Source organism: Antedon mediterranea, chromosome 3 (genome assembly GCF_964355755.1).
Source record: "Antedon mediterranea chromosome 3, ecAntMedi1.1, whole genome shotgun sequence".
Lineage (NCBI taxonomy): Eukaryota > Metazoa > Echinodermata > Crinoidea > Comatulida > Antedonidae > Antedon > Antedon mediterranea.
This window is the reverse complement of record NC_092672.1, coordinates 31,248,864-31,274,430: the sequence shown is the minus strand read 5'-3', so window position 1 is coordinate 31,274,430 and position 25,567 is coordinate 31,248,864. Positions and strand designations below refer to the sequence as shown.

The window sequence follows — 25,567 nt, the reverse complement described above, 5'->3', positions numbered from 1 at the left end:
ACCTCATAAAATATAGATGGCGCTAGACTACTAAAAAAAGATCCTCTTCTCTCTCTCTCTTTTTCGCCGCCACAATTGCACCTAGCCTAGCCAAATTAAATTTGGCGAGTTACGGTCTAACTTTATAACCAAAAAATAAAAATAAAAGAAACCGAAGTTGTATAATGGCAGGCCTAGACGAAGATTGGGGAAAAGCAATAAGTCAACAGGAAAAAGGAGATGGAGGAGGACTTAGTAATACAGTAAGTTTTTTTAGTGATCAGGCTAGGCCGCCTCATCGAACCGGCTGATTCTCATTATTCCAAATAGCACGCTGGGCATGGGTTTGTCCTATACAGTTGACTATGATGACTGTAGCATGATTTTAAGTTTTAACGCTATTGTAATTTTTGTGGTTATTTTGAACAGGTTCAGCAGAAATTGACAATCTCATCACCACCAGTAGCTGAAGTCGATACATTGACACCGGAAGAAGCAGGTAGAACATTAAAATTACTTTTTTCATGTGTTTTATAACGTTTACTACTTATAATTATATGGTAATTTTCCTATTCAGGTTATTAATATATTTGTAAGATGGTATTGTCCATAAAATAAAATAATTGGAAACTGAAAAAAAAAAATTAGTAAATTCAAATTTATAATAGCCTATAAGTAACATCAAGTTTAAAACTTTTACTTAAAACTTTGTTTTAATATCTTATTTTTCATTTCATAAACAGTATTTTCATTTGCTTATAAAACCATAAATAACGTTCCATGCTTTGTAACTTTATTATTTTATTTAAACTTGTGGTATTTTTACAGTATTGAAAATTAATTTCTTAATAAAGTTTCTTGTTACCATTAGCCCAACAAGCAGAAGATGCATCACTACTACAAAAGGCATTACATTCTAAACTTGTACAGTCGAGTCAAGGTGTGAAGCTGGACATTCAACAGAAAGACCCAAACTCCCCACTTTATTCTGTCAAATCTTTTGAAGAATTACACTTGTAAGTATTGTATTTTCAGGCTTCTCGTCATGCTGGTTGGCACCGGTCGCCCTGCCTGGCACTCATAACCAGTGGGGCTTTAGTTGGCGACAGGCTCCTAACGTGCTGGTGAGAACCCAGATTTTGACTAGTATTATTACACAGTTGGTTTACCTATCCAATGGCACCATCTAATTATCCAATTCTTGATAACCTGCGATCTAATTGTGACGTGAGAATATGGCTGATAATTATCAAAAGCGGCATTCGGTTATCGCAAAAAAATGTTTCTAAAAAACACACATTTTCAGCAAAAATTATGTGAGTTTTTGTATTTAACCATACAAAACTAATGCTTTGACTGATTTTGTATGAAAGTTTGTTATTATTATTATTTTATCATTTAAAACTATTTTATATTCCATTTTCCTTAGAAAACCGGAACTTTTAAAAGGTATATACCAAATGGGATTTAATGCCCCGTCAAAAATCCAGGAGACGGCTCTGCCTATGCTTCTAGCTGATCCGTAAGTTTAATTCAAAACCTCTTGGTCTTTGTGCTTTTTAGGGGGGACATGTAGGTGTAAAAAGTTAAGGATGAGTGACAAGACGTTGAAGGATGGGCGACAAACAAGTTTAGGGTGTGTTCAAAATGTTCAGGATATGTTCATAATGCTTAGAGTGTGTTCAAAATGTTCAAAGTGTGTTCAAAATGTTCAGAGTGTGTTCAAAATGTTGGGAGTGTGTTCAAAATGTTCAGACTTTGCTCAAATGTTTCTAAGAGTGTGTTCAGAGTGTTGTTCAAAAAGTTCAGAGTGTGTTCAAAATGTTCAGAGTGTGTTCAAAATTTTCAGAGTGTGTCCCAACAAATTCAGGGTGTTCAAAATGTTCAAAGTGTGTTCAAAATTTTCAGAGTGTGTTCAAAATGTTGGGAGTGTGTTCAAAATGTTCAGACTTTGTTCAAAAAGTTCAGAGTGTGTTCAAAATTTTCAGAGTGTGTCCCAACAAATTCAGGGTGTTCAAAATGTTCAGAGTGTGTTCACGATGTTCAGAGCGTCTTCAAAATGTTCAGAGTGTATTCAAAATGTTCAGAGTGAGTTCAAAATGTTCAGAGAGTGTTCAAAATGTTCAGAGAGTGTTCAAAATGTTCAGAGTGTGTTCAAAATGTTCAGAGTGTGTTCACAATGTTCAGAGTGTGTTCACAATTTTCAGAGTGTGTTCAAAATGTTCATAGTGTGTATACAATGTTCAGAGTATGTTCACAATTTTCAGAGTGTGTTCAAAATGTTGAGAGTGTTCAAAATGTTGGGATTGTGTTCAAAATGTGAGTTTGTTCAAAATATTCAGAGTGTATTACAAAATGTTCAGAGTATGTTCAAAATGTTCAGAGTGTGTTCAAAATGTTCAGAGTGTGTTCAAAATGTTCAGAGTGTGTTCAAAATGTTCAGAGTGTGTTCACAATGTTCAGAGCGTCTTCAAAATGTTCAGAGTGAGTTCAAAATGTTCAGAGTGTGTTCAAAATGTTCAGAGAGTGTTCAAAATGTTCAGAGTGTGTTCAAAATGTTCAGAGTGTGTTCACAATGTTCAGAGTGTGTTCACAATTTTCAGAGTGTGTTCAAAATGTTCATAGTGTGTATACAATGTTCAGAGTATGTTCACAATTTTCAGAGTGTGTTCAAAATGTTGAGAGTGTTCAAAATGTTGGGATTGTGTTCAAAATGTGAGTTTGTTCAAAATATTCAGAGTGTATTACAAAATGTTCAGAGTATGTTCAAAATGTTCAGAGTGTGTTTAAAATGTTCAGAGTGTGTTTAAAATGTTCAGAGTGTGTTCACAATGTTCAGAGTGTGTTCAAAATGTTCAGAGTGTGTTCACAATGTTCAGAGTGTGTTCACAATGTTCAGAGTGTGTTCAAAATGTTCAGAGTGTGTTCACAATATTCAGAGCGTCTTCAAAATGTTCAGAGTGAGTTCAAAATATTCAGAGTGTATTACAAAATGTTCAGAGTATGTTCAAAATGTTCAGAGTGTGTTCAAAATGTTCATAGTGTGTATACAATGTTCAGAGTATGTTCACAATTTTCAGAGTGTGTTCAAAATGTTGAGAGTGTTCAAAATGTTGGGATTGTGTTCAAAATGTGAGTTTGTTCAAAATATTCAGAGTGTATTACAAAATGTTCAGAGTATGTTCAAAATGTTCAGAGTGTGTTCAAAATGTTCAGAGTGTGTTCAAAATGTTCAGAGTGTGTTCAAAATGTTCAGAGTGTGTTCACAATGTTCAGAGCGTCTTCAAAATGTTCAGAGTGAGTTCAAAATGTTCAGAGTGTGTTCAAAATGTTCAGAGAGTGTTCAAAATGTTCAGAGTGTGTTCAAAATGTTCAGAGTGTGTTCACAATGTTCAGAGTGTGTTCACAATTTTCAGAGTGTGTTCAAAATGTTCATAGTGTGTATACAATGTTCAGAGTATGTTCACAATTTTCAGAGTGTGTTCAAAATGTTGAGAGTGTTCAAAATGTTGGGATTGTGTTCAAAATGTGAGTTTGTTCAAAATATTCAGAGTGTATTACAAAATGTTCAGAGTATGTTCAAAATGTTCAGAGTGTGTTTAAAATGTTCAGAGTGTGTTTAAAATGTTCAGAGTGTGTTCACAATGTTCAGAGTGTGTTCAAAATGTTCAGAGTGTGTTCACAATGTTCAGAGTGTGTTCACAATGTTCAGAGTGTGTTCAAAATGTTCATAGTCTATGAACATTTTAGTGTGTTCACAATGTTCAGAGTGTGTTTACAATTTTCAGAGTGTCTTTACAATTTTCAGTGTGTTCAAAATGTTGGGAGTGTGTTCAAAATGTGAGTTTGTTCAAAATATTCAGAGTGTATTACAAAATGTTCAGAGTGTGTTCCATGTTCAGAATGTGTTCAAAATGTTTATAGTGTGTCCAAAATGCTCAGAGAGTGTCTCTCAAGAAATTATTAAAGAAACATATTTAATACACTTATTCTACCTATATTTGTGGTTACCCTTTATAATATATTTTTTAGGCCTCATAATATGATTGCACAGTCACAGAGTGGTACAGGTAAAACAGCGGCATTTGTTCTCACGATGCTCAGTCGAGTTGATGGTAGTAAAAAGTATCCACAGGTAAATATTAAATAAATAATATAATAATTATAATAACAATATTATTAAGATACTGGTGTCATTTTTAATTTTTAACTTAAGGAAATCCGATTCATTTGTTTATATTTAAAATATGCTAAACCAAATTTTAAAATTGAGAAGGTATGAGTTTAAAATATATAATACAATTAGCATGTTTATTCATTAACTGCATTGAGGTTTAAAATGCTAAAAGGTCATTGCTGTAAATTGTGGAATTTTTCTTTTTCTTGATGTTTTATGGATAATGATGGATAATCAGTGATAACAATTACAATTACTGTATGAAATAGAGACCTAGTGGTTAACATAATTGCTTACCAATCCCAGAGTCCTTGGTTCAAGTCCTGTCAGAGATCTTGTATCAGTTAGAGGAAAAATGTCAAATTTAGCACCGTGGTCATGTTACAAGAGTCCTAGAAAGTAGGAAACATATGCCATTTTCTCCCGACTGGTATGGAACTTTTCTGACAGCCAATACAGTGCCTGTACCTAAGCCTCATATAAGACTTGGTTCGAAAACACAGGTTTCCACTGTTGAATTCCTGTATAATTGATGAGATCTGTGTTTGTTTTTGAATGATATGAAAATAAATACAAATTAACAAAATCTTTCATTCATAGGCTCTGTGTTTAGCACCGACGTTTGAGTTAGCTTTACAGATAGGCGAGGTAGTTAAAGAGATGGGAAAAATGTTAACAGACATATCGGTACGTTACGCTGTACGAGGCGAACGAGTTGCCCGAGGCGAAAGGCTAACAGATCAGATTGTTATTGGGACCCCGGGTACGACTCTGGATTGGTGTACACGTTATCGTGCGATTGATCTTAGCGCAATAACCGTATTTGTCTTGGATGAAGCGGACGTGATGATAGCAACGCAAGGACATCAAGATCAGTCAATTAGGATAAGAAAGTAAGAAATAGACTCGTTTGCAGGCAATAACCAACAATCACATGTCTTAATTTAATACTAGGCTGGTTAAACACACTAGCAATAACCAATCACAACAGGGTGCAATTTGGTACTAGCCCGGTAAACACACTAGCAATAACTAATCACAACCGGGTGCATTTTGGTACTAGCCCGGTAAAGACACTAGCAATAACTAATCACAAACTGGTGCAATTTGGTACTAGCCCGGTAAACACACTAGCAATAACTAATCACAACCTGGTGCAATTTGGTACTAGCCCGGTAAACACACTAGCAATAACTAATCACAACCGGGTGCAATTTGGTACTAGCCCGGTAAACACACTAGCAATAACTAATAACAGATTGCAATTTGGTACTAGCCCGGTAAACACACTAGCAATAACTAATCATAACAGAGTGCAATTCTGTACTAACCTGGTAAACACACTAGCAATAACTAATCACAACCGGGTGCAATTTGGTACTAGCTCAGTAAACACACTAGCAATAACTAATCACAACCGGGTGCATTTTGGTACTAGCCCGGTAAACACACTAGCAATAACTAATCACAACCTGGTGCAATTTGGTACTAGCCCGGTAAACACACTAGCAATAACTAATCACAACCTGGTGCAATTTGGTACTAGCCCGGTAAACACACTAGCAATAACTAATCACAACCGGGTGCAATTTGGTACTAGCCCGGTAAACACACTAGCAATAACTAATAACAGATTGCAATTTGTTACTAGCCCGGTAAACACACTAGCAATAAACTAATCATAACAGAGTGCAATTCTGTACTAACCTGGTAAACACACTAGCAATAACTAATCACAACCGGGTGCAATTTGGTACTAGCTCAGTAAACACACTAGCAATAACTAATCATAACAGAGTGCAATTTGGTACTAGCCCGGTAAACACACTAGCAATAACTAATCATACCAGAGTGCAATTTTGTACTAGCCCAGTTAAACACACTTGCATTAGCAATAACTAATCATAACAGAGTGCAATTTGGTACTAGCCCAGTAAACACACTAGCAATAACTAATCATAACAGAGTGCAATTTGGTACTAGCCCAGTAAACACACTAGCAATAACTAATCATAACAGCGTGCAATTTGGTACTAGCCCAGTAAACACACTAGCAATAACTAATCATAACAGAGTGCAATTTGGTACTAGCCCAGTAAACACACTAGCAATAACTAATCATAACAGGGTGCAATTTGGTACTAGCCCAGTTAAACACACTAGCAATAACTAATCACAACAGAGTGCAATTTGGTACTAGCCCGGTACACACACTAGCAATAACCAATCACAACAGGGTGCAATTTGGTACTAGCCCGGTACACACACTAGCAATAACTAATCACAACAGGGTGCAATTTGGTACTAGCCCGGTACAAACACTAGCAATAACTAATCACAACAGAGTGCAATTTGGTACTAGCCCGGTACACACACTAGCAATAACTAATCATAACAGGGTGCAATTTGGTACTAGCCCAGTTAAACACACTAGCAATAACTAATCACAACAGAGTGCAATTTGGTACTAGCCCGGTACACACACTTTTCATTTCTACTTGATAATGAAAATAGAAACATTAAATGGCATGTAGCCAAATCTGAAGGAAAGACAAAATGTAGCTGTTTATTTTTCTGTGTGTCACAGGATGACTGTAGAATTAGCAGGTTTTGGATTGTAGTACTTTATCTAAAGCTCTATCCATACTCAAAATTGATGTGACAAAAAATGTGATGTGCCCATATAATATGGACATGATGATGTCATATTACTACCATATTTAAGCATATCACTACCATTACCATATTTGGGCACTTCACACTTTTTGTCAAACTAGTTTGATAGTGTATATAGAGCTTAAAAAGAAATAAATATTAATGTATTTTTTTTGACAGAAAATTATTAGACACATGTCAGATGATGTTGTTTTCTGCAACATACGATGAAGCAGTTATAAAATTCGCACAGAGCGTGATCAACGACCCATTGATTATTCGGTTAAGGCGAGAGGAGGAGAGTCTGAGCAACATTAGGCAATATTACGTCGAGTGTCGAAGTATGGAGGACAAATTCCAATCACTATGTAACATCTACGGCACTATATCTATAGGACAAGCCATGATTTTTTGCCATGTAAGCTAATGTAAAAAAAATATGTTAGATTTTAGTATTTTTGTTTGATTTAAAACTAAATTGTTGGGCTTAATATTCCATTAACAAATAAAACAACAATGTCACTGACATAGTTATGGATCAGAGGTTAAAGGGTAGAAGTGAAAGAAAAAGATACATACACAACAGAAAAATGCAAATAATTATAGGTCAGAGGTGAAAGGATATATCTGAATGCAAAAAAAGGAAATTAAAAAACAGCATACACCATAAAACAGTTACAAAAAAGTTCCTAGTCAATCAATTATTTTTAATTCTGTCCTGTAGACCAAACGAACAGCAGCATGGTTAGCGGAGAAAATGGTAAAGGAAGGTCATGCGGTGGCGCTGTTAAGCGGTGAACTAACTACTGAGCAGCGAATAGCTGTCTTAAATCGGTTCAGAGCTGGAAAAGAGAAGATCCTAATTACTACTAATGTCATGGCTAGAGGTAATAACAAATCATTGTTTAGATTTCAGTGTCAGTGAGGCAGTGCGTCTTCTTGTATTAAACGAATATTTAATGCTGATACTTTACCCAGCCCTAGGTATTACATTAAATAGTCCTTCAAACAAAATAAATGATGACATAATATACCTAGCCTACCTAGGCCTAATATAAATATAGGCCTAGGCTATATGTTTAGATTTGTTTCACTATCCAGGCTACAAAAATTATCAATAATATAGTACTGTAGTAGGCCTACTAGTGTGAAAAGAAAACTAGGCCTCTAGGCCTATTTAACTTCACGACTACGAGCGATATTATTGTATCAACGTTAAATAGTAGGGAGTTTTCGCAATCTTACGAATACGATAACGAAAACGGATACGTCGCGCACACGTATTCGTTTTTGGTAAGCCAGTAAAAATCTGTTTCGCATGGCAACGAGATATTTAGGGCGCCGTCCAAAATATGACTGCGGTAAATTTGCTTGGCTGCCTAGGCCTAGCGTAACATCAAAGTGAGTGAGGACGTTAAAAACTGTTATTTATCAAAATTGACCTGGCATTTTAGTAAATTACTTTAGTAAATTACTTTCAATAAAAGTATAATTATATTATAATCATGAATCATTCCTGATTCAAACGCAAAATGTGCAAAATAGATCAAAAACTATACTCGTTTTGTAGTCACAAATATGACTGGTGATAATCGTCAACACGAATACGCTTTACGAATATGAAATGGGGATCAGCTCAAAAGTTTCACAAATGTGTGACGTATCCGTTTTCGTTATCGTATTCGTAAGGTTGCGAAAACTCCCTAATAAAAAATAATTTTCTTTCACAATTTAATATAAGAGGCATTTATGTAAACCTTTTTATTTATTTTTTAAAAACTTTTAGAACCATCAAAAGTGGCTGATTTAAAGCAATTTATTTCTGCGAAGCAGCTACTGTATTTATATCCTGGGCAGCAATTTTATCTTCCATTGCCTTTCATTTCTTGTCAGATCCGAAAGGTCATAATACTTCTACCAAGCTATTAATGAATCGAGAACTTTGCAAACTAGTTAAAATCTAGTAAGCTTTCGTTACATATAAAAAAGACCAAATTTGTTTGTTGTTCAGCAAAATTGAAATAACAAAAGCAACATTTCTTGGCATTTTTATTGGTGAATACTTTTTTTTTATCTAATACTGTACACCTAAAAAATGTTGCTTTATTTATGTTTAAATTCAAACATAATCCACTGCCCAGAGTTTTTGATACTTATTTTTAAACTTTTAGTTTGGTACGTAATTTTAATACCAGAAATATTTTAGATTATGCTTATGATATTGTTACGACCACTTTTGGCCTAGGCCGAAATACCTAAATAGCAACAACGAGGCTTGGAACAAACAATAGTCGACACTCAAAGTATTATGCAAGGAGCACGAGCTCCATTTATTTCCTTTCACGAAGCACAAAATACATAACAACACAATTATAGATACGTATGATACCGAGTGGTTGGTTTGCCTGGCCATCCGTACACATCACAACCTCCCCATTCTTATCGTCCTGCCTCGCTTCCAGTCTCAAGCACAATTCTAACCGCAAGCGTCCTTGGCTGGCCCTGTCTCCTGAGTGACCCTCTTCTTTGTATCACACACCCAGCACAGCTTTCCAAAATACCGCGCACCACCACGCTCCATTCTGATTCGTCCACTTGACCACCGGCAACTTGATTCATTTGCATGTGACATGTGACACCTGACTCTCGTCACACGTAACAATATGCATGGCACACTCGGACGATAAATATACGTTTCTATCTATAAAGATTGTTTTACATACCGCTTGTATGAGAGCTATTTTAATAGGACGCAGACGATACAAATATAACAAACTTTGTCCCCATTGGGATTGGCCACTTAAAGTAAGGAAGCTAGGCCTACCACAGGAAATCACCATCAACAGAGACGAAGGCCCCCGTCAACTAAGTCAGTGTATAACCTTGTCATTAGACAGATTTGGCCCTCTAGAGGTCAATCAATATTAGGTATTATCAGGTTAATTTGCTAATTTTTGGTTTTTGCAAAAAGAACTACTAACTCAATAACACAGTTATTTAATTTTGTGATCAGGTATTGATATCGAGCAGGTCACTGTCGTCGTGAACTTTGACTTGCCCATTGATCTCAATATGAAAGCTGACTGTGAAACGTACCTGCACAGAATCGGGCGAACAGGGCGGTTTGGCAAGTCTGGACTGGCCATCAACTACATTGACGGTTCAAGGAGTATGGCTAACCTAGAAATTATTGAAAAACATTTTGGTAAGAACCCTATTTATTCAAATAAACGTCCGGGACATTCATTGTTCGGGAGGGATTTTAGCGAGACGTTAATCCGCGGGAGGCATTTTTTTTTTTAGAGTAATATGGTAACATGTATTTTAATCAAATAAATTCTCCTTAAATATGAACATACAATTTATATCAAGAAGTGATAAAATATAGTAAAATTTTAAAAGTCAAAATGCTTGGTCAATTGTAGATCATGGAAGTCAGTAAATTCTACTACAAATAGAAATGTGTTATTATACAATATTGTGTGTATATGCATGTGGCGGGACGTTTATTTTAGAAAGAAAATTATATTAACATTTTGACTAAAGAAATATTTTTGAAAATATAATTTATATAAATTGTTTTGTAAGAGCATGTGGCACAGTGTGTTGGACGCTCGACTAGAGATCAAGTTTCGAATCCAACTCTCGTCGCATTGCTTGTATCCTTAGGCAAGATACTTTACTTACGTTTGCCTCTATCCACCCAGGTGTATACATGGGTACCTGGTTAGATCAAGACACAACTTTGCGCTGATTACTAGCTGCATTATGGGAGTATGTTTCCATACTGTACGTGTTTGATCCAAAATATAAAATGACTGAGGTAATAATGTTGGGCGCTTAGAGGTTTCACAACATTAGGCGCTATTTAAATCCAGGATATTATTATTTTTCCTAGGAAGGAAGATTGAAAAACTTGAAACAGATGATGCTGATGAAATAGAGAAAATTGTTTGAAATTTGAAGGGACTTTGGTAAGTTTTATTTATCTTTTCTACATACGCATCCAACAGCAAGTACTTTGCCAATTACTGGATGAATAAACTACGGTGAAATTTCATGGTTGAAACTAAGTCTTATTTGAGGCTTAGGAAGTTGAGTAGAAGTGAGTGCGACCCTGGCACTATTTCAGGATTGAACCCTGGACCTTAAGCAATTGAAGGAAGCTGGTACTCCACTACACCAACAAGCTACAGCTCCACTTTTACCTATAGTAACTTAAAGATGTATTGTACCCCAAACACATGAAAAATGAAGATTAATATAATAAGAATTTAATTAGGCCATTTTGCAGTTTTAATAAAGTTAATATCCACTTAAGTAAAAAAAAACAAAAAAAAATTATTATTTCACTTAATTTTAATTTTAACCAAAAACCATTTAAGAATTTTTTTGCTTTGAATAAACATTTTTTAGGAGACAATATATCTTTAAATAATTTGAATGTAAGTTTTCAACAACAAACAAACTTTTTAAAAATGTTTTTCCCTCAGCAGAAGACTGAAAACAGAAGATGCCAAGAGATAGAGAAAATGTTCTGAAATTAAAAATGTTTATATACTGAACACATTACCACTACAAAATAATTGTTTTCAAATTTTTAAATAATTCCAAGATAGGGTTTCCTAATGGATAGAGTAATGATGTTATGTTTTCCAAATTCCATGTGTTTATATTGTGTTCAAAGACTACAGGGTTTAGGAAAATCCCTTAAAAATAATAATGAAACTGACATGATAAATATTAGAAGCAAGCAAAAATATGTTTATATAAAAGTTTAATGTCCTGGTGCTGTGCTCGCTTCGGACGGCATGAAATAATAAAGTATATTAGCGCGAATGAGGGGACATTTGTTTGTGCCATGTAAAAGCTGTAATAGCTACTCTTTCAAGTTTATCTCAAAGGACTAGATGAAATTGTCATGGATGTTTCCCAAGCCAGAGACCACCCAAAATTTGATAAAAAGCTAGGGTTAGCTTTCTTGGTGTAATGAAGGCAATTACCTAGTTTACCTTATTTTTTATCGTGTATTTTGATTTAGAAAATAACATTCATCAAACAATTACTTATAAATGTATTGTTTGTTTTTAGGTGAAATTTTTTTTTTTTTCTATTTAGGCAAATTGCCAAGGATAACCATAAGCGAATTCATTCACTATCCTTCTTAAAGGTGGCAATCCGTTCACGAGACAAACATATACACACGATGCTCTACATTAACAAAGTCTTATTACAAGTCTTTGGGAGTGGAGTAAAGACTTGTAAGAAGACTTTGTTAATGTAGAGCATGCATGATTGGCCCAGTAGTTGATCAAACTTATGTCAATAAAAAAACAACCAAAAAGTATCTGACCGACTGCCTTCCATTGATTCATTTTATTTTTAAGCTCTATCTACACTATCAAACTTTTTGAAAAATGAAATGCGATGTGCCCATATATAGACAAGCCCACATATGGACAAGATGATGTCATATTATCACTACCATATTTGGGCACATCACATTTTTTTTGTAAAACTTGTTCGAGTGTAGACAGAGCTTAAGACATGAAGTTTAAAAGTTCATTACAACATGTGGTCCCATTTGTGGTCTTTAATTGGAGAGATTATTTGTAAACCACTTTAAGCGAATTAGGTATGATGCTTAGCATCTAAAATTTCCGATACTCTGTACATATTGAGCCCAAGAGAGTTTTCTGATGATGTCATCAGTTTTGTGATGATGTCATTAGTTTTGTGATGATGTCATTGTTCAAAGACAAGAAAGCTAGGCTAGAAAATCATGCGTTGAGAACATACAAAATAAATGCAAAATTGTAAAAACAACAAATCGTTTGTAAAGATTTTAAAAATTTGGATATAAAATCTTTAAATAGTAAATAAAATAAAGTATTCCACGCATAAAAATGATATATTAGTGAAAATTCAGGAAGTATGGTATATTATTAACAGATTTATTTATTAAAAATATTAGAGAGACGTAGATATTGAACAATTGGAATAACCATTATGATAAAATACAGTATTCTGTAAAACTGAATTGCATGTATTTGTAAAATTTATCTATAAAAACAATTAAGATGTTGTGTCTGAGAAAATATTAAAATCTTGCTATATTGTATTAGCAGCAGCAAAACTAGAGAAATGCAAGATTTTGGCTTCAAATTGCAGACATGTAATTGGCTAATGTTATTACCGAGTGACAGCAAGTTTTATCAAACAGTTTTAATTTGATGAGTAAAAAAAGAAATATATGTTATTGTTACAGTTCATTAATAAAATGATTGTTTTTAAAATATTGGTTTAACATTTTTTTATTTTAATGTCTTTCTTATTTGCATCCAATTTGCATAAACATCCAATTTGCATAAGCATCACAATAATCATCCAAATTACATAATCATCTAATTTGCATAAACAGTCAATTTTCATAATTGTCAAATTTGCATAATTATCTAATTGCCATAAGTATCAAATTTTCATAAGTATCAAATTTGCATAATCATCCAATTTGCATAAACAGTCAATTTTCATAAGTGTCAAATTTGCATAGTTATCTAATTGCATAAGTATCAAATTTGCATCAAAACTCAATTTGCATAATCATCCAATTTGCATAAACAGTCAATTTTCATAAGTGTCAAATTTGCAAAATTATCTAATTGCATAAGTATCCAATTTGAATAAAAATTCAATTTGCATAAGTATCAAATTTGCATAAGCATCACATTTGTATAAACGTCCAATTTGAATAAACAGTCAATTTTCATAAGTGTCAAATTTGCATAATTATCTAATTCAATAAGTATCTAATTTGCATAAGTATCAAATTTGCATAATCATCAAATTTGCGTGTCAATTTGCATAAACAGTTAATTTTCATAAGTGTCAAATTTGCATAATCACCCAATTTACATAAGTATCAAATTTGCATAATCACCCAATTTGCATAGTATCAAATTTGCATAATCATCAAATTTGCATAATCACCCAATACAATGATTTTTTCATCTATATTGAGTACTTTCGAAGAATTCTCTTGAAGAATTCTCTTCTTCTGATTATAAACACTTATCATAAATACTATAATAAAAAAAACAACTTTTTTTGTTTACAAATTTTCTTTATTCTATTTACTATAACTTTAAAAACATTTATCTAATAAATTTATTCAATAGATTATGTAAAAAGTATCAATATACATTTTAATAAACTACTTATTTAAAATTCTTGACCCAAAGAGTACAAACAATCAGTTATGACTACACTTTTTGTTCTATGAATTGCAGATTATTGAAATAACAAATGAAATCAGAAGTTTGAGGGAAACCAGACAATTAACTACCTTATACCACGCCGTTAACCACAAAACAACTCTGACACATCTAATAATATTTTTTATAGTTACAAAATTTATCTTCAAATTTAGAAAAACTTTACTACCACTATTTAGGCTACCGATTGTTAAACAACTTTTATCAGACAGACAGGCCTACAACAAAAACAAATTACCGTAAATCTTCTAATTGTAACCCTCGGTTATTATTCTTTGATTGTTTTTTACGGTGGGTTACTATTAGAGTAGTGGGTTACTATTACTAATCTTAAATTAGGCACCTGAAAATAGTAACCCACCCCAACATTTCCGGTCAGCAAATCATAGCAAAATAATAAAACAGTACGAACAAACAAATTTGGTTGAACTCTAACTTTATGTTATAAACTCAAAAACACTCAATCCTGCCCCACTCCCGAAATCAACATGCATTATCTCCTTATTTTCAAATACGGCTGCATCATAAACGACCAGTCTTCATAATGTCATTTTGCCAATAATTTTTGTGACTCTAATATTAACCTACATGGGTTACTATTAGAGTAGTGGGTTATTATTATAGATTGACTTAGGTGGGTTACTATTGGAGTGTGGGTTGCTATTAGAAGACTTACAGTAAACTTTATGTCAAGGACACAAGTTACTTGCTCGCTTGATGATGTTGGGTCATTGAAAGCTTTCAGCTTATTCACCCATACAAATTTGTTTCCATTAAAAAATTGTGTTGCTTGTTGAGCAGAGCATCAATAAAATGTAAGCTCTGTCCCACTTCTAGTTTAACAAAAGTTTGATTTGCCCAAATATGGTAGTGATATGCCCAAATATGACATCATCATGTCCATATATGGGCACATCAAATTTTTTTTGTCACATAAAGTTTGAAAGTGTAGACAGAGCTTTAGATTGTCCCTTTAAGAGAAAGTGCTGTTGAACATGGCCCTCTTTAAAAAAGCTGTGTTTAATTAAAATTAGCAATACTAAACTATACTACAACAAAACAATACTTGATTAAACATTCTAAACTAGAGTAGTAATATGGTAACTTTTGTAAAAGACTGGTGTACAAGTTAAAAGGTGTACACACTACAACGTACATTTTTATTTGCAATCACAGTAAAATTTCTTAATTGTTTATTGCATAATAAATAATACAATGTAATAATAAATAATACTTAAAATACCAAATTTTGGTAAAATAACAAATTAATTATTTTTAGCAAAATCATTCAATTTTTAGCACTGTACAAATTTTAATTATTGCACTATTTAAAAGGTTAAATTTTGAGATTCGTAGCTGTTAAATCTAAGATAAAATGTGTCAAATTTAACAAATTAAATTTAGTATTTTTTATATTACACATGTGAAGTCATGGTCTATATATTAATACTGTGTCATGTAATGATACTATACATTTTTATAAAATTAATACTTAAAACATATATTTTTACGAGGATAAAAAAAAGAATTAAGGTGGAATCTCAAAAGTTGAGGTGGTACTCCAAATATATAGATCTTCAACAGGAGAAAAACATTTGTTTAAAGCTTAAACAAAATTCCTTTATTTATCGTTGTGAGGTGGTTTCCCGAAAGATCGTAAAATCAAAACGGTACTGGGTATGACCAACTAGCGTTATTGTCACCGGCTAGTCATCCATTCATAGAAGTACTAATGTAGTAGCCTACCTGTACGGTGACCATAGAATGTGACCCGAGGCATGACTAACTACGACTTTTAGATGATAGAAAGTTGAGAAAAATTGTTACGAGTAGTTTTACGACATGAAGATGTTTATGAAATTATGTTAAAGATGTAAAAACATATTACATTAGGTATATAAACAGTAATGAGTGTTAGTAAAAATAATATAATGTAAAAAAGATATAAGGAAGAAAAGCAAAGAGATTATGGAGCGGCTGTACCTGAATATACAATATAAATATTGTAAGGTTAAAAACTAGAAATTTAGGCGATCTTGTCAAAGGTCAAGCGCCTTCAGCCTGCCACGTTTCGATATTCAATATTGAACTTGACCTTAGAAAGAAAAAGATAGAAAGAAATAAAAAATCTTCACTAACCCACCTCTCCCAACCCACCCCTTCAATTTATAACCTGCCAAGTTGTGGCCAAAGTGAGAAAGTACAGTACCTAAATAAAATACACATTGAAACAGCCAAAGCACAACATTTAAGGGAGAGAGGGCGCTAAATAAACAATCTCATGCATCGGAGGTCAGCAATTTGGCAGTTATAACCTAATTTTTATATAAAACAACATTTGTTATTATCATGATTCCTATTAAACCTATTTTTGAACGTCAAAAATTGCAAATTATAAATAATCAAATATAATTATAAATATTAATGAATTACAAAAACACAAAGTAGAAATGAAACGAAAACAAACAGAAATGATGATAATGATTGACCTCCTGTGTCAAACACATTTGGGTCAAAGTTGAAACAGTTCTGTGTGCCTTCTATCATGTGGAAGCTCTGGGCTTTACAGAATTCGCTGGCCGTTTCAAACCCCTTCAGCAGAGGTTCATTGTTGTATGTAGCGGTATTGCATACTTTAAACGTTTCCTCGCAGAAATCAGAACAAATGATCACTCTATTCCTATATAAGGAAAAAAAAAACAATTGTTATCAGCACTATAGCCTAATGGTTAGTCTAGGTACAAAGATATTTTGGCACACATGGCGTTTCATATGTATCATACTTGAGCTCACTATTTCAGACAAAAATCAAAACGCTGCTGGCATGAACTAACATAAAAAAGACGATAACTACAGACTTGGAGCAAGTCTCCCTAATGGGCACCAGTTGTATATCATTAATATTCATGAATACTAGGATTGATTGACTGATTAGTTTTTGACCGAGATGACTTGGTAGCAAGCTAATGTTGGACCGAGTTGAGTTGGGACTGAGTTGATGATGTGGGACAGAGTTATGTTGACTTGGGAGCGAGTTGACTTGAGAGCTAGTTGACTTTGAGCGAGTTAGTGTTAGACTGAGTTGACTTTGGACTGAGTTGATGATGTGGGATGGAGTTAAGTTGACTTGGGAGCAAGTTGACTTTGGAGCAAGTTGACTTGAGAGCGAGTTAAGTTGGAGCGAGTTAGTGTTAGACTGAGTTGACTTTGGACTAAGTTGATGATGTGGGATGGAGTTAAGTTGATTTGGGAGCGAGTTGACTTGAGAGCGAGTTGACTTGGAGCGAGTTAGTGTTATACTGAGTTTACTTTGGACCGAGTTGATGATGTGGGATGGAGTTAAGTTGACTTGGGAGCGAGTTAACTTGGAGCGAGTTAGTGTTAGACTGAGTTGACTTTGGACTGAGTTGATGATGTGGGATGGAGTTAAGTTGACTTGGGAGCAAGTTGACTTGAGAGCGAGTTAACTTGGAGCGAGTTAGTGTTAGACTGAGTTGACTTTGGACAGAGTTGATGATGTGGGATAGAGTTAAGTTGATTTGGGAGCGAGTTGACTTGGGAGCGAGTTGACTTGAGAGCGAGTTGACTTGAGAGCGAGTTAGTGATATACTGAGTTGACTTTGGACCGAGTTGTTGATGTGGGATGGAGTTAAGTTGACTTGAGAGCGAGTTGACTTGAGAGCGAGTTGACTTGAGAGCGAGTTAGTTTTAGACTGAGTTGACTTTGGACCGAGTTGATGATGTTGGATGGAGTTAAGTTGATTTGGGAGCGAGTTGACTTGGGTTGAGAGAGTTGTGTCAGACTGGTATGATGTGGGACCAAGTTGACTGGGAAGGGAGTTAGTGTTAGACTGAGTTGACTTTGGATTGAGTTGATTTGGGACCGAGTTGACTTGAACCGAGTTGTTTTGACCAAGCTGACCCTACTTACTCATCATACCAATCCATTTGATTTGGACTGCAGAAGTAACACATCATGTAATTTAATCTGTTCTTGCACTCTTGCGATGCTTTGTTGATTTTGTACATACCACCTAAGACCGATGTCACCTCTGTACGACGACAACACGCCGAGTCGCTGAACCATGAACAGTTCGATAAACTTGATTGTGGAGCTGCATAGCGTTGTTCACCTGAAAAATAATGTACGTTTTGTATCATGTTATTTTACTATTGGTATTCTATTATTATATTGTTAAAAATGTGTATTTAAAATGATATAGGACAGTATCTTAACATAGTTGAGGTGGAAACATACTGTACAGTATATTATGAAAACATTTATTATAATTATTTTCAACAATAACTATATTATAAATTATATCTCCTAGATCTGCAAAATGTAGATTTTTTAATTATAAATTATTATAAATACGTAGGCCTATTATATAGTACTATTTAAAAGATCAATTGAAGAAAAACTATACAGTAGGCGAGCGCTAGGCCAGGCCACAAATGAAACACATGAGAGGCTACACTGACTGCTATGCAAGACAAGAAGGAGTTTATTAATAATAAATAAGAATAGGAATTTCCATACACATCACACTGGTTCTGCCTAGCATTTATAACACGATAAAATCAAGTATAATTACCATAATATGAACAGACTTTAGTACTGCAAACAGCAACAATACACGCACAAAAAACTGATTGTATTGCTAAAACTTGTAATTTCATTATTTCAAAAAATGGTTCTAAGAAAAATTGGAACGAAAAACGATCCACTTATGTTTGTTGTGAGAGATCAATATAAATGAATTATAATTATTCGTTATGGTTCAGTACACATCAGGTCATAGGTCGTTCACATTGGCAACCAACGAAGCCAGTTTCTTCTTTTTCGGAGTTGAAATTATTCTTTTAAAATTTGGTTTGAAGGTGTTGTTTCGTTAAAACTTATAATACCAACAAGGTCTATCGGTAGTTAAGGGATAAATAGGATAGATAGAATAGTTTAACAAGTAAGCCTAGATAGACAAGACTTCCCACTCTCTGTCTGAGTCTGAATCATTTTCACACGTACCGTGTGTACTACTACTAGGCCTAGGCTTAGGCTAGGCTAGACCTACATGATAAAGCCTACTAGCATTGGAGTACAGAATCGGCGGCTCGGTTTGTTATCCGTGTCAAGATTAAGTAGGCCTAGCCTAAGCCTAATACTATAGTATACTATAATAGTATACAACTAGGCCTAATGAATATTTATGAGTTGGATGGTGAGAATATTTCATGATGAGTTGAAAAATTGACTGCTGTGAAGTGAAGAAGTGAAGGCGAGTTGAAGAAAATAGAGCAGTCAATTTTTCATCGAATGAAATAACAAAATTCTCTCAATTCCAAATGACACTCTTGACGCGATTGGCCAATCAAATTGCAATACAATCAGGTGTGTTATAAATATACAGTAGTATATCGTCTTCTTCGAGACGGTGTGGGAGGGAGACTGACTATTAAGAGGCCTAGAAACATTTCAACTATGATAGATGATAATTAATGAAGGTAATAAAAAAAACAAATCCAAAAAAATAATGACACGTCACTGTTAGCATCTTTATTGAATGAATGAGTTTGTATTATACAGTACATTTAACAATATACCAATTTAATTTAGGCTAAATCAAGTTTTTTTGTAGAATGTCAGATCCAAGTGGAGTACAGAACCGTTATGTTGAGACTTGTAAAGAACTTGATTTAAAACCAAATAAATTTATCATGAAAGTCCTGGACATGGAACGGCAAGAACAAATTATGTAAGTATAGTTGGACTTTTTTTGGGGATTAATGTAGATTTTAAGTGAAACGTTTATTGGTGTTTCTTATGCACTTGTCAATTGTATAACCCACTATACGACCCCCCGGGAGATGTGCGTTATGGATGCGTCTTTTAAAAATAATTATATACTGTATGCAGGGGTGTAAAAAAACTCAAATGGTACGTCACATCAATGAACAATGGTGTGTCAATGTCCATCACTTTACCACCCACCATATCATGAACACAATGCGTCAAAATGGGTGCGTCATGGTCACCTAAAGGTATAGTCACTTTTTTTATGCAGGGGTAGGTCATTGTATTCACAAGGTATGACCCACATCGGACAAATGGCGCACCTCTCCCGGGGTCATATAGTGGGTCATACAATTGACAAGTGTATTAAGGTCTCATTTTTGTAATTGAAATTTTAATTTCTGGGCTGCTTAAACTGCTATCTCACACTGCTCTGTAGATGGAAAAATAGCAGACTGCATGTAGGTAGATCGTGTTACATAAGGGTTTCAAGGGTCATGTTCCACCCTCACAATGTAAGCACTCTCAATATTTCATTTCATTGCTTTTTTTAGTACTATATAATTATATAAATATTAAAATGTAACTGTTTAAATTTTCAGAAGAGCTAAAAACAATGAGTAAGTAAATACCATGAATTATGCATGATCCAATCATGAATATTATATTATGCAAGTCATATTCATGAATATGCATGATTTCCTAGCATGTGCAGTGTTTCATATCCAACATAATTTCATATTCATGAATATGTATTTCAATATTCCCTCCATGCCATTCTTATTTAATGAATTGCTGACTTTTTATAATTAAATTTAACTTTATAATTTTAAACCATACTTTAGTTTGCTTAGCATTTTAGCCATATATTAAAAATTGGATAGTGCTATTATATTGCATGATAAACCTTCTCAATTATTCTTTTGAAACAACAAATACCTTTCTAACTAATTCTTAACTTACTAAGTTTTGAGGGAAATCTGGATAGAGAAAATCCTTGCAGTGGTGTAACGGCTATGAGCGCTCACTGGCTAAACCCACGAGCCCCAGAGCTTATGGGGGCCTCTGAGCAGTGCCCAGAGGAAAAAACAGGCATTAAAATATGTCAAAAAGGCTGAGGCCTCCAGCGTTGAGGGCCAGTTAGCGTCCCTAAACCAGGAGCTTCATGCCTTTGCATTATGCAACTGGTCCTTTTCTCTCAAGATAATGTATTTATTATGTGTTGTGTTATGTCAATCTTAAATACTTTAATTTGTTTTCTGTTCTATGTGTAAAAAAACGAATGAACAAATTAATAATGCTTTATATCTTTTATTAGGAAATACTTAATGTTGATTCTTTCCTTAGATTTTACTTACTTTAATAAGTAATAAGTTACTTAACTACCCATATATTCTTATGTTTAATTTTTTGTTTTCATTTATGTCATATATGCATATGTTATTAATAAATATCAATATATATTAATCAATCAGTCAATAAGTCAATGAATCAATCTATCAACCTATCAGTCAATCAATTAATAAATCAATTAGTTAATCAATCAGTCAATCTATCAGTCAGTCAAGCTATTATCAGTCAATCAATCAATTAATTAATAAATCAATTAGTTACTCCATCAGTTAATCAATCTATCAGTCAATCAATCACTCTTATCAATCAATCAGTTAATCAATTCATCAATCAATCAATCAATCAGTTAATCAATCAATCAGTTAATCAATCAATTAATCTATCAGTTAATTAATTAATTATTCATTAAATCAATTAGTCAATCATTCAATTAGTCAATCAATCAATCAATCATGTATTCATTCAATAAATCAATCATTGAAATATCACAAAAAGTTTAAACACATTTCATTGGTTGATCTAGAGATCCACAAGACAATATGGCGATCAAGTTGCCAGGCAACAATCACCTCTTGACAGATACAAGACTTCAGGATGAGGACGCATTGATTCTTTACAAGTCATTAGTGAACAGTACGTATGTGACCTCACTTGACCTCAGATATAATAATATCTCCGATGAGGGTGCTAAACATATTGGAAATCTGATTAAGGTAAGACAGAGAAGTCAATCGGATGCTGCCGTGTGCTCTCTCTTAAATTTGGAATAATGTTTAAGCATTGAAAGTGGTGGGTTAGCTTGTACCTAAAAGTCCATATAGCTGATATCTTATTCTTATTCTTATATTATACTAATATTAACTTGGCATTCACAATGGTATTGAGAATGAGAATTGACTGTCCTAAAGTCATTCAGTCAACTTCATCTTAAATAGTGCATTTCACTTACTCATCCTGAGCTTCTGATTGGTTGAAAGTTTTAGATATCTGATACTTTGAGAAGTACAGTGAACTTATGGTTATCCTTGGAAATTGCCTTTTTATATACAAAAATTAAATTAATGTTACTTAGAAGCAAAGTATGGAACCCACTAGACCAGCATTCCACAAACTTGTTTTTTTTTTTTGTTGCTTAAAGTACAGTTCTTACGATTAAGCCCAGCTACCCATACATTGTTTGCGAAATGTCACACCAGACCCACTAGTTATGAGTAAACTAAAGCTCTGTCAACACATCAAATTTTATGTAGAAAAAAAATGTGATGTGCTCTTATATGGACATGACGATGTCATATCATTAGCATATTTGTGCATGTCACTACCCTATTTGGGCACATCATTTTTTTGTCAAGAGCTTTTTTTTTTATTCTCATTTTAGGCAAATTGTAAAGCCTGGTCTTTTTGTGTATATAAAAATTAGTAGAATTTGTTTTTCTTTTAAGCAAAGTAATTATTTTGGTTAAAAAGAACAAAACAGCTTTTTTCTTTTCACAGGATACATGTGGTCTGAAACATTTGAACATTATGTGTAATGACATTGGCCCTGATGGTGCTGCATACCTGTGTGCCGGAATCCAGGTACAAATCATTAATAATCGTTGGATATTAACAGGAATTTTCCAGTTTTTGAAAGGATGTAGAGGTTATATCACCATATTAATTTTAATGAACAGTTTCCGTTTTTATCAAGGTGAATGCAACACTCATCTCATTCCGGTTAAATGGGAACAAGATCGGAAACAAGGGAGGAATGGGTTTTGCTGAGGCCCTTCAGGTGAACACGGCATTGGAAGATCTTGACCTGGGAGACACTGACCAGGTGAGAGAAATAGTTAACATTTGTGAAGTCAAAATCTCATGCCAATCGTTTTGCAATTTCGGATTTCTGCAGGTGATGTGCAGTGGTGTAATGCAGAGGCGTCTGGTTTAGGAACCCTAAGAGGCCCTCGTTTAGGAACCCTAAGAGGCCCTCGTTTAGGAACCCTAAGAGGCCCTCCAATGCTGGAGGCCTCTGGCGTTTTTTTGCCTTTTTTGACATATTTTGATACCTGTTTTTCCTCTGGGCACTGCTCAGGGGCCCCCATAAGCCCCGAGGCCCGTGGGTTTAGCCAGTGAGCTATCATAGCCGTTACATGTTTGTAGAATGTCAATATTGTTGCCAATTGTAGAAGAGTACTCATTTAGTTTAGAAAATAGGGAGCCAAAGTGAATTTGACCTCTATTCAGTCCTGATCTCTGCCATCCTCAGTATCAGAGGTCAATTTCTTATTTCATCAATTATATTACAAACACTTGATAATCTCAATTATTGATTTCTTTAAAGGGCACAAAAAGTATGATAGCTATGGCAACCGTTCTGAATCGAAACTGCACGTTGAAGAAGCTAAACATGAACCGCCCTCTATTGTTCAGTCAGCAAGAAGAAACAACAGTTCATTACGCTTTGATGCTAAAAGTGAACAGTGATCTATGTGAACTTCATTTACAAAAGTGCGATATTAAAGATTTTGGAGCAGAGCGTCTGGTCGATGCTCTTGTGCTTAACATTGGCTTAAAATATCTGGATCTTAGTTGGTAAGACTTCAGTTGAATCTGCTAAATTTTTTCTTCATATGCAGTACACCTCAGAGTTTGCACACACCAGGGGTCAACCCTGGCATTTTGTTTAATATGACTATAACAATTAAAAAAACTCTGGAGTTCAAAACACCTTCGTTTTTCAAAACTCGGTGCAGTACATTGAACTTTATAAAACTTGTTTTTTCTATGAATATGTTTGTTTTGGTTTTTATGCATATTCATATTTTTTTTTGTACTGCAAAAAAAATGAGAAACATATGTATACGAGTACACTCTGAAAAGTGTGTGGATGAATGTAAAAGATCAGGATCTGATATATATACAGAACACGCAAAAAGTGCTTTTTCAATGGAAAAGTCTTAAAGCTGTATATAAAAATAAGCTGGTTCTAATGTAATACGTACATAATTGTTTCTTCTTTGACAGCAATCGTATCACAAGAGATGGTGCCCTCGCAATTTCAAAACTACTGAAGCGTAATACACCGCTTGAGGTGCTTGACCTTGGGTTCAATAGGATTGAAGATGATGGTGCTGTGTATATCAGCGAAGCCCTCACGCAACTTAACCGAACTTTAAAAACGTAAAAATATTTTATTTCAATGGAAAAGAGGTTTGCCATGTATCACACAATGGGCTGATTCATGTGTCTTGCTAGTGTAGAACAGGTTTTATATAATGTCATTTTTTATTTTTACAGCCTTGTTATAACAAGCAACAACATCCAAGGCGCAGGGCTGGTGGCTATTGCAAAGAGCATGCATTCCAACCCAAGTCTAGAGAGTGTGTTCATCTGGGGGAACAAACTGGAGGAACCTGCCTGCGTCGTAAGCATTCCAAGGGTTCTCTCTATTTTTGTTTTACATTACCTGCCTGCCACCAGCAGGAATTCGGTTTGTCCCAAAATTAAATTGGTGCTTAAGTATAGTTATGACAAGCCATGTGTGCCAAAATGTAAAGTGTTTGTTTTACAAAAATTAAGTCAAATCGCTGTCTAGCCTACTATAATGAATAGATTTATTTTGCTGTGTTAAAAGCACTGTAAATGTTACCATTTTGTTTTTTGTCCTTTGAGACATCATTTACTCCTGTTCCCTTGTCCTTCCGATGGGATGTTCAGCAGTTGATGCCATGGAAATGATTGTAGGCCCTGCATTATATATATACATTTACCTGTTCTCATTGTCTGAACACGTTCCTACTAAACAATTTGTTTTGTTTTGATTTTTAAAAAGGCATTTAGTGAACTGATTGAGTCACAGAGACTAGAAGAGGAGAATACTGATGTACAAGCTTACGTAGTGGACGGACAGACATACTTATCCGAGTTGAACCATGGAATTCGACGGCACTACTATTGGACGCCGTCTTATGGGCCTGACATGAGCATTGCAACATAGTACTGACAAAATGTGTGTAAAGTGTATATAAACAAATATGAAACTCGGTTGGTATAGTGTTTGAATGATGTACAGTCTAATTTGTATGTTTGTAATACAGTATCTAAATGATATATAATTTGTATGCATTTTTATCATATTATTTTCAAAACAGGCAATTCTTTTTCACATTGTGCCACATGATTCAGCAGCTATCGAGTCTAACAGTCATTCTATACATGTAATGCCCTTTTTTTAAAAGTGTGTGCACTTTATACTGCATGCTCATGTGGCGCGTCCTAAAAAATGAAAGGTATAATCTAGTTTTATATAAATATTGTGACTACAACAAAATTGTAAATATAATACCTGTATATTAT

At 34.2% G+C, this 25,567-nt stretch overlaps 3 protein-coding genes across 7 annotated transcripts; 2 read left to right on the top strand and 1 right to left on the bottom strand.

Moving 5' to 3' along the window:
• The first annotated feature begins 71 nt into the window (after positions 1–71).
• On the top strand, positions 72–13,107 carry LOC140045207 (ATP-dependent RNA helicase DDX19A-like). 2 transcript variants are annotated; one of them, XM_072090018.1, is made up of 11 exons: positions 72–242; positions 409–478; positions 851–995; positions 1,409–1,501; positions 4,012–4,114; positions 4,757–5,049; positions 6,992–7,229; positions 7,536–7,698; positions 9,825–10,016; positions 10,710–10,785; positions 11,308–13,107. In XM_072090018.1, the coding sequence occupies exons 1-10, from the start codon at positions 165–167 to the stop codon at positions 10,766–10,768; spliced, it is 1,434 nt and encodes a 477-aa protein (XP_071946119.1). In that variant the 5' UTR covers positions 72–164; the 3' UTR covers positions 10,769–10,785; positions 11,308–13,107. The 2 variants fall into 2 exon arrangements, with proteins under 2 accessions (XP_071946119.1, XP_071946120.1); XM_072090019.1 differs by having other exon boundaries at positions 11,305–13,107.
• A 3,052-nt stretch (positions 13,108–16,159) lies between these two features.
• On the bottom strand, positions 16,160–18,825 carry LOC140043852 (uncharacterized). Its single transcript, XM_072088328.1, has 3 exons — positions 18,681–18,825; positions 18,017–18,218; positions 16,160–16,765 (listed from the first exon to the last, which is right to left on the bottom strand). The coding sequence occupies exons 1-3, from the start codon at positions 18,763–18,765 to the stop codon at positions 16,507–16,509; spliced, it is 546 nt and encodes a 181-aa protein (XP_071944429.1). The 5' UTR covers positions 18,766–18,825; the 3' UTR covers positions 16,160–16,506.
• Positions 18,826–18,904: 79 nt separating this feature from the next.
• LOC140043851 (leucine-rich repeat-containing protein 34-like) lies at positions 18,905–25,567 on the top strand. 4 transcript variants are annotated; one of them, XM_072088325.1, is made up of 10 exons: positions 18,905–18,966; positions 19,722–19,838; positions 20,479–20,496; positions 21,753–21,942; positions 22,724–22,807; positions 22,920–23,048; positions 23,553–23,803; positions 24,236–24,391; positions 24,509–24,635; positions 25,044–25,567. In XM_072088325.1, exons 2-10 carry the CDS (start codon positions 19,723–19,725, stop codon positions 25,206–25,208), a joined length of 1,236 nt encoding a protein of 411 aa, XP_071944426.1. In that variant the 5' UTR covers positions 18,905–18,966; position 19,722; the 3' UTR covers positions 25,209–25,567. The 4 variants fall into 4 exon arrangements, with proteins under 4 accessions (XP_071944426.1, XP_071944424.1, XP_071944428.1 ...); XM_072088323.1 differs by having other exon boundaries at positions 19,700–19,838; XM_072088326.1 differs by lacking the exon at positions 18,905–18,966 and adding an exon at positions 19,000–19,474 and having other exon boundaries at positions 19,700–19,838.

Coding starts and splice junctions, on each gene's coding strand:
- LOC140043852 (XM_072088328.1), bottom strand. CDS start 18,765: ATGAAATTACAAGTTTTAGCAATACAATCAGTTTTTTGTGCGTGTATT. Junction 18,219..18,680: donor TAAAGTCTGTTCATATTATG/GTAATTATACTT, acceptor ATTATTTTTCAG/GTGAACAACGCTATGCAGCT. Junction 16,766..18,016: donor CAAATGGATTGGTATGATGA/GTAAGTAGGGTC, acceptor TTCCTTATATAG/GAATAGAGTGATCATTTGTT.
- LOC140045207 (XM_072090018.1), top strand. CDS start 165: ATGGCAGGCCTAGACGAAGATTGGGGAAAAGCAATAAGTCAACAGGAA. Junction 243..408: donor GAGGAGGACTTAGTAATACA/GTAAGTTTTTTT, acceptor TATTTTGAACAG/GTTCAGCAGAAATTGACAAT. Junction 5,050..6,991: donor CAGTCAATTAGGATAAGAAA/GTAAGAAATAGA, acceptor TTTTTTTGACAG/AAAATTATTAGACACATGTC.
- LOC140043851 (XM_072088325.1), top strand. CDS start 19,723: ATGTCAGATCCAAGTGGAGTACAGAACCGTTATGTTGAGACTTGTAAA. Junction 21,943..22,723: donor ATATTGGAAATCTGATTAAG/GTAAGACAGAGA, acceptor TTCTTTTCACAG/GATACATGTGGTCTGAAACA. Junction 24,392..24,508: donor CTTAACCGAACTTTAAAAAC/GTAAAAATATTT, acceptor TTATTTTTACAG/CCTTGTTATAACAAGCAACA.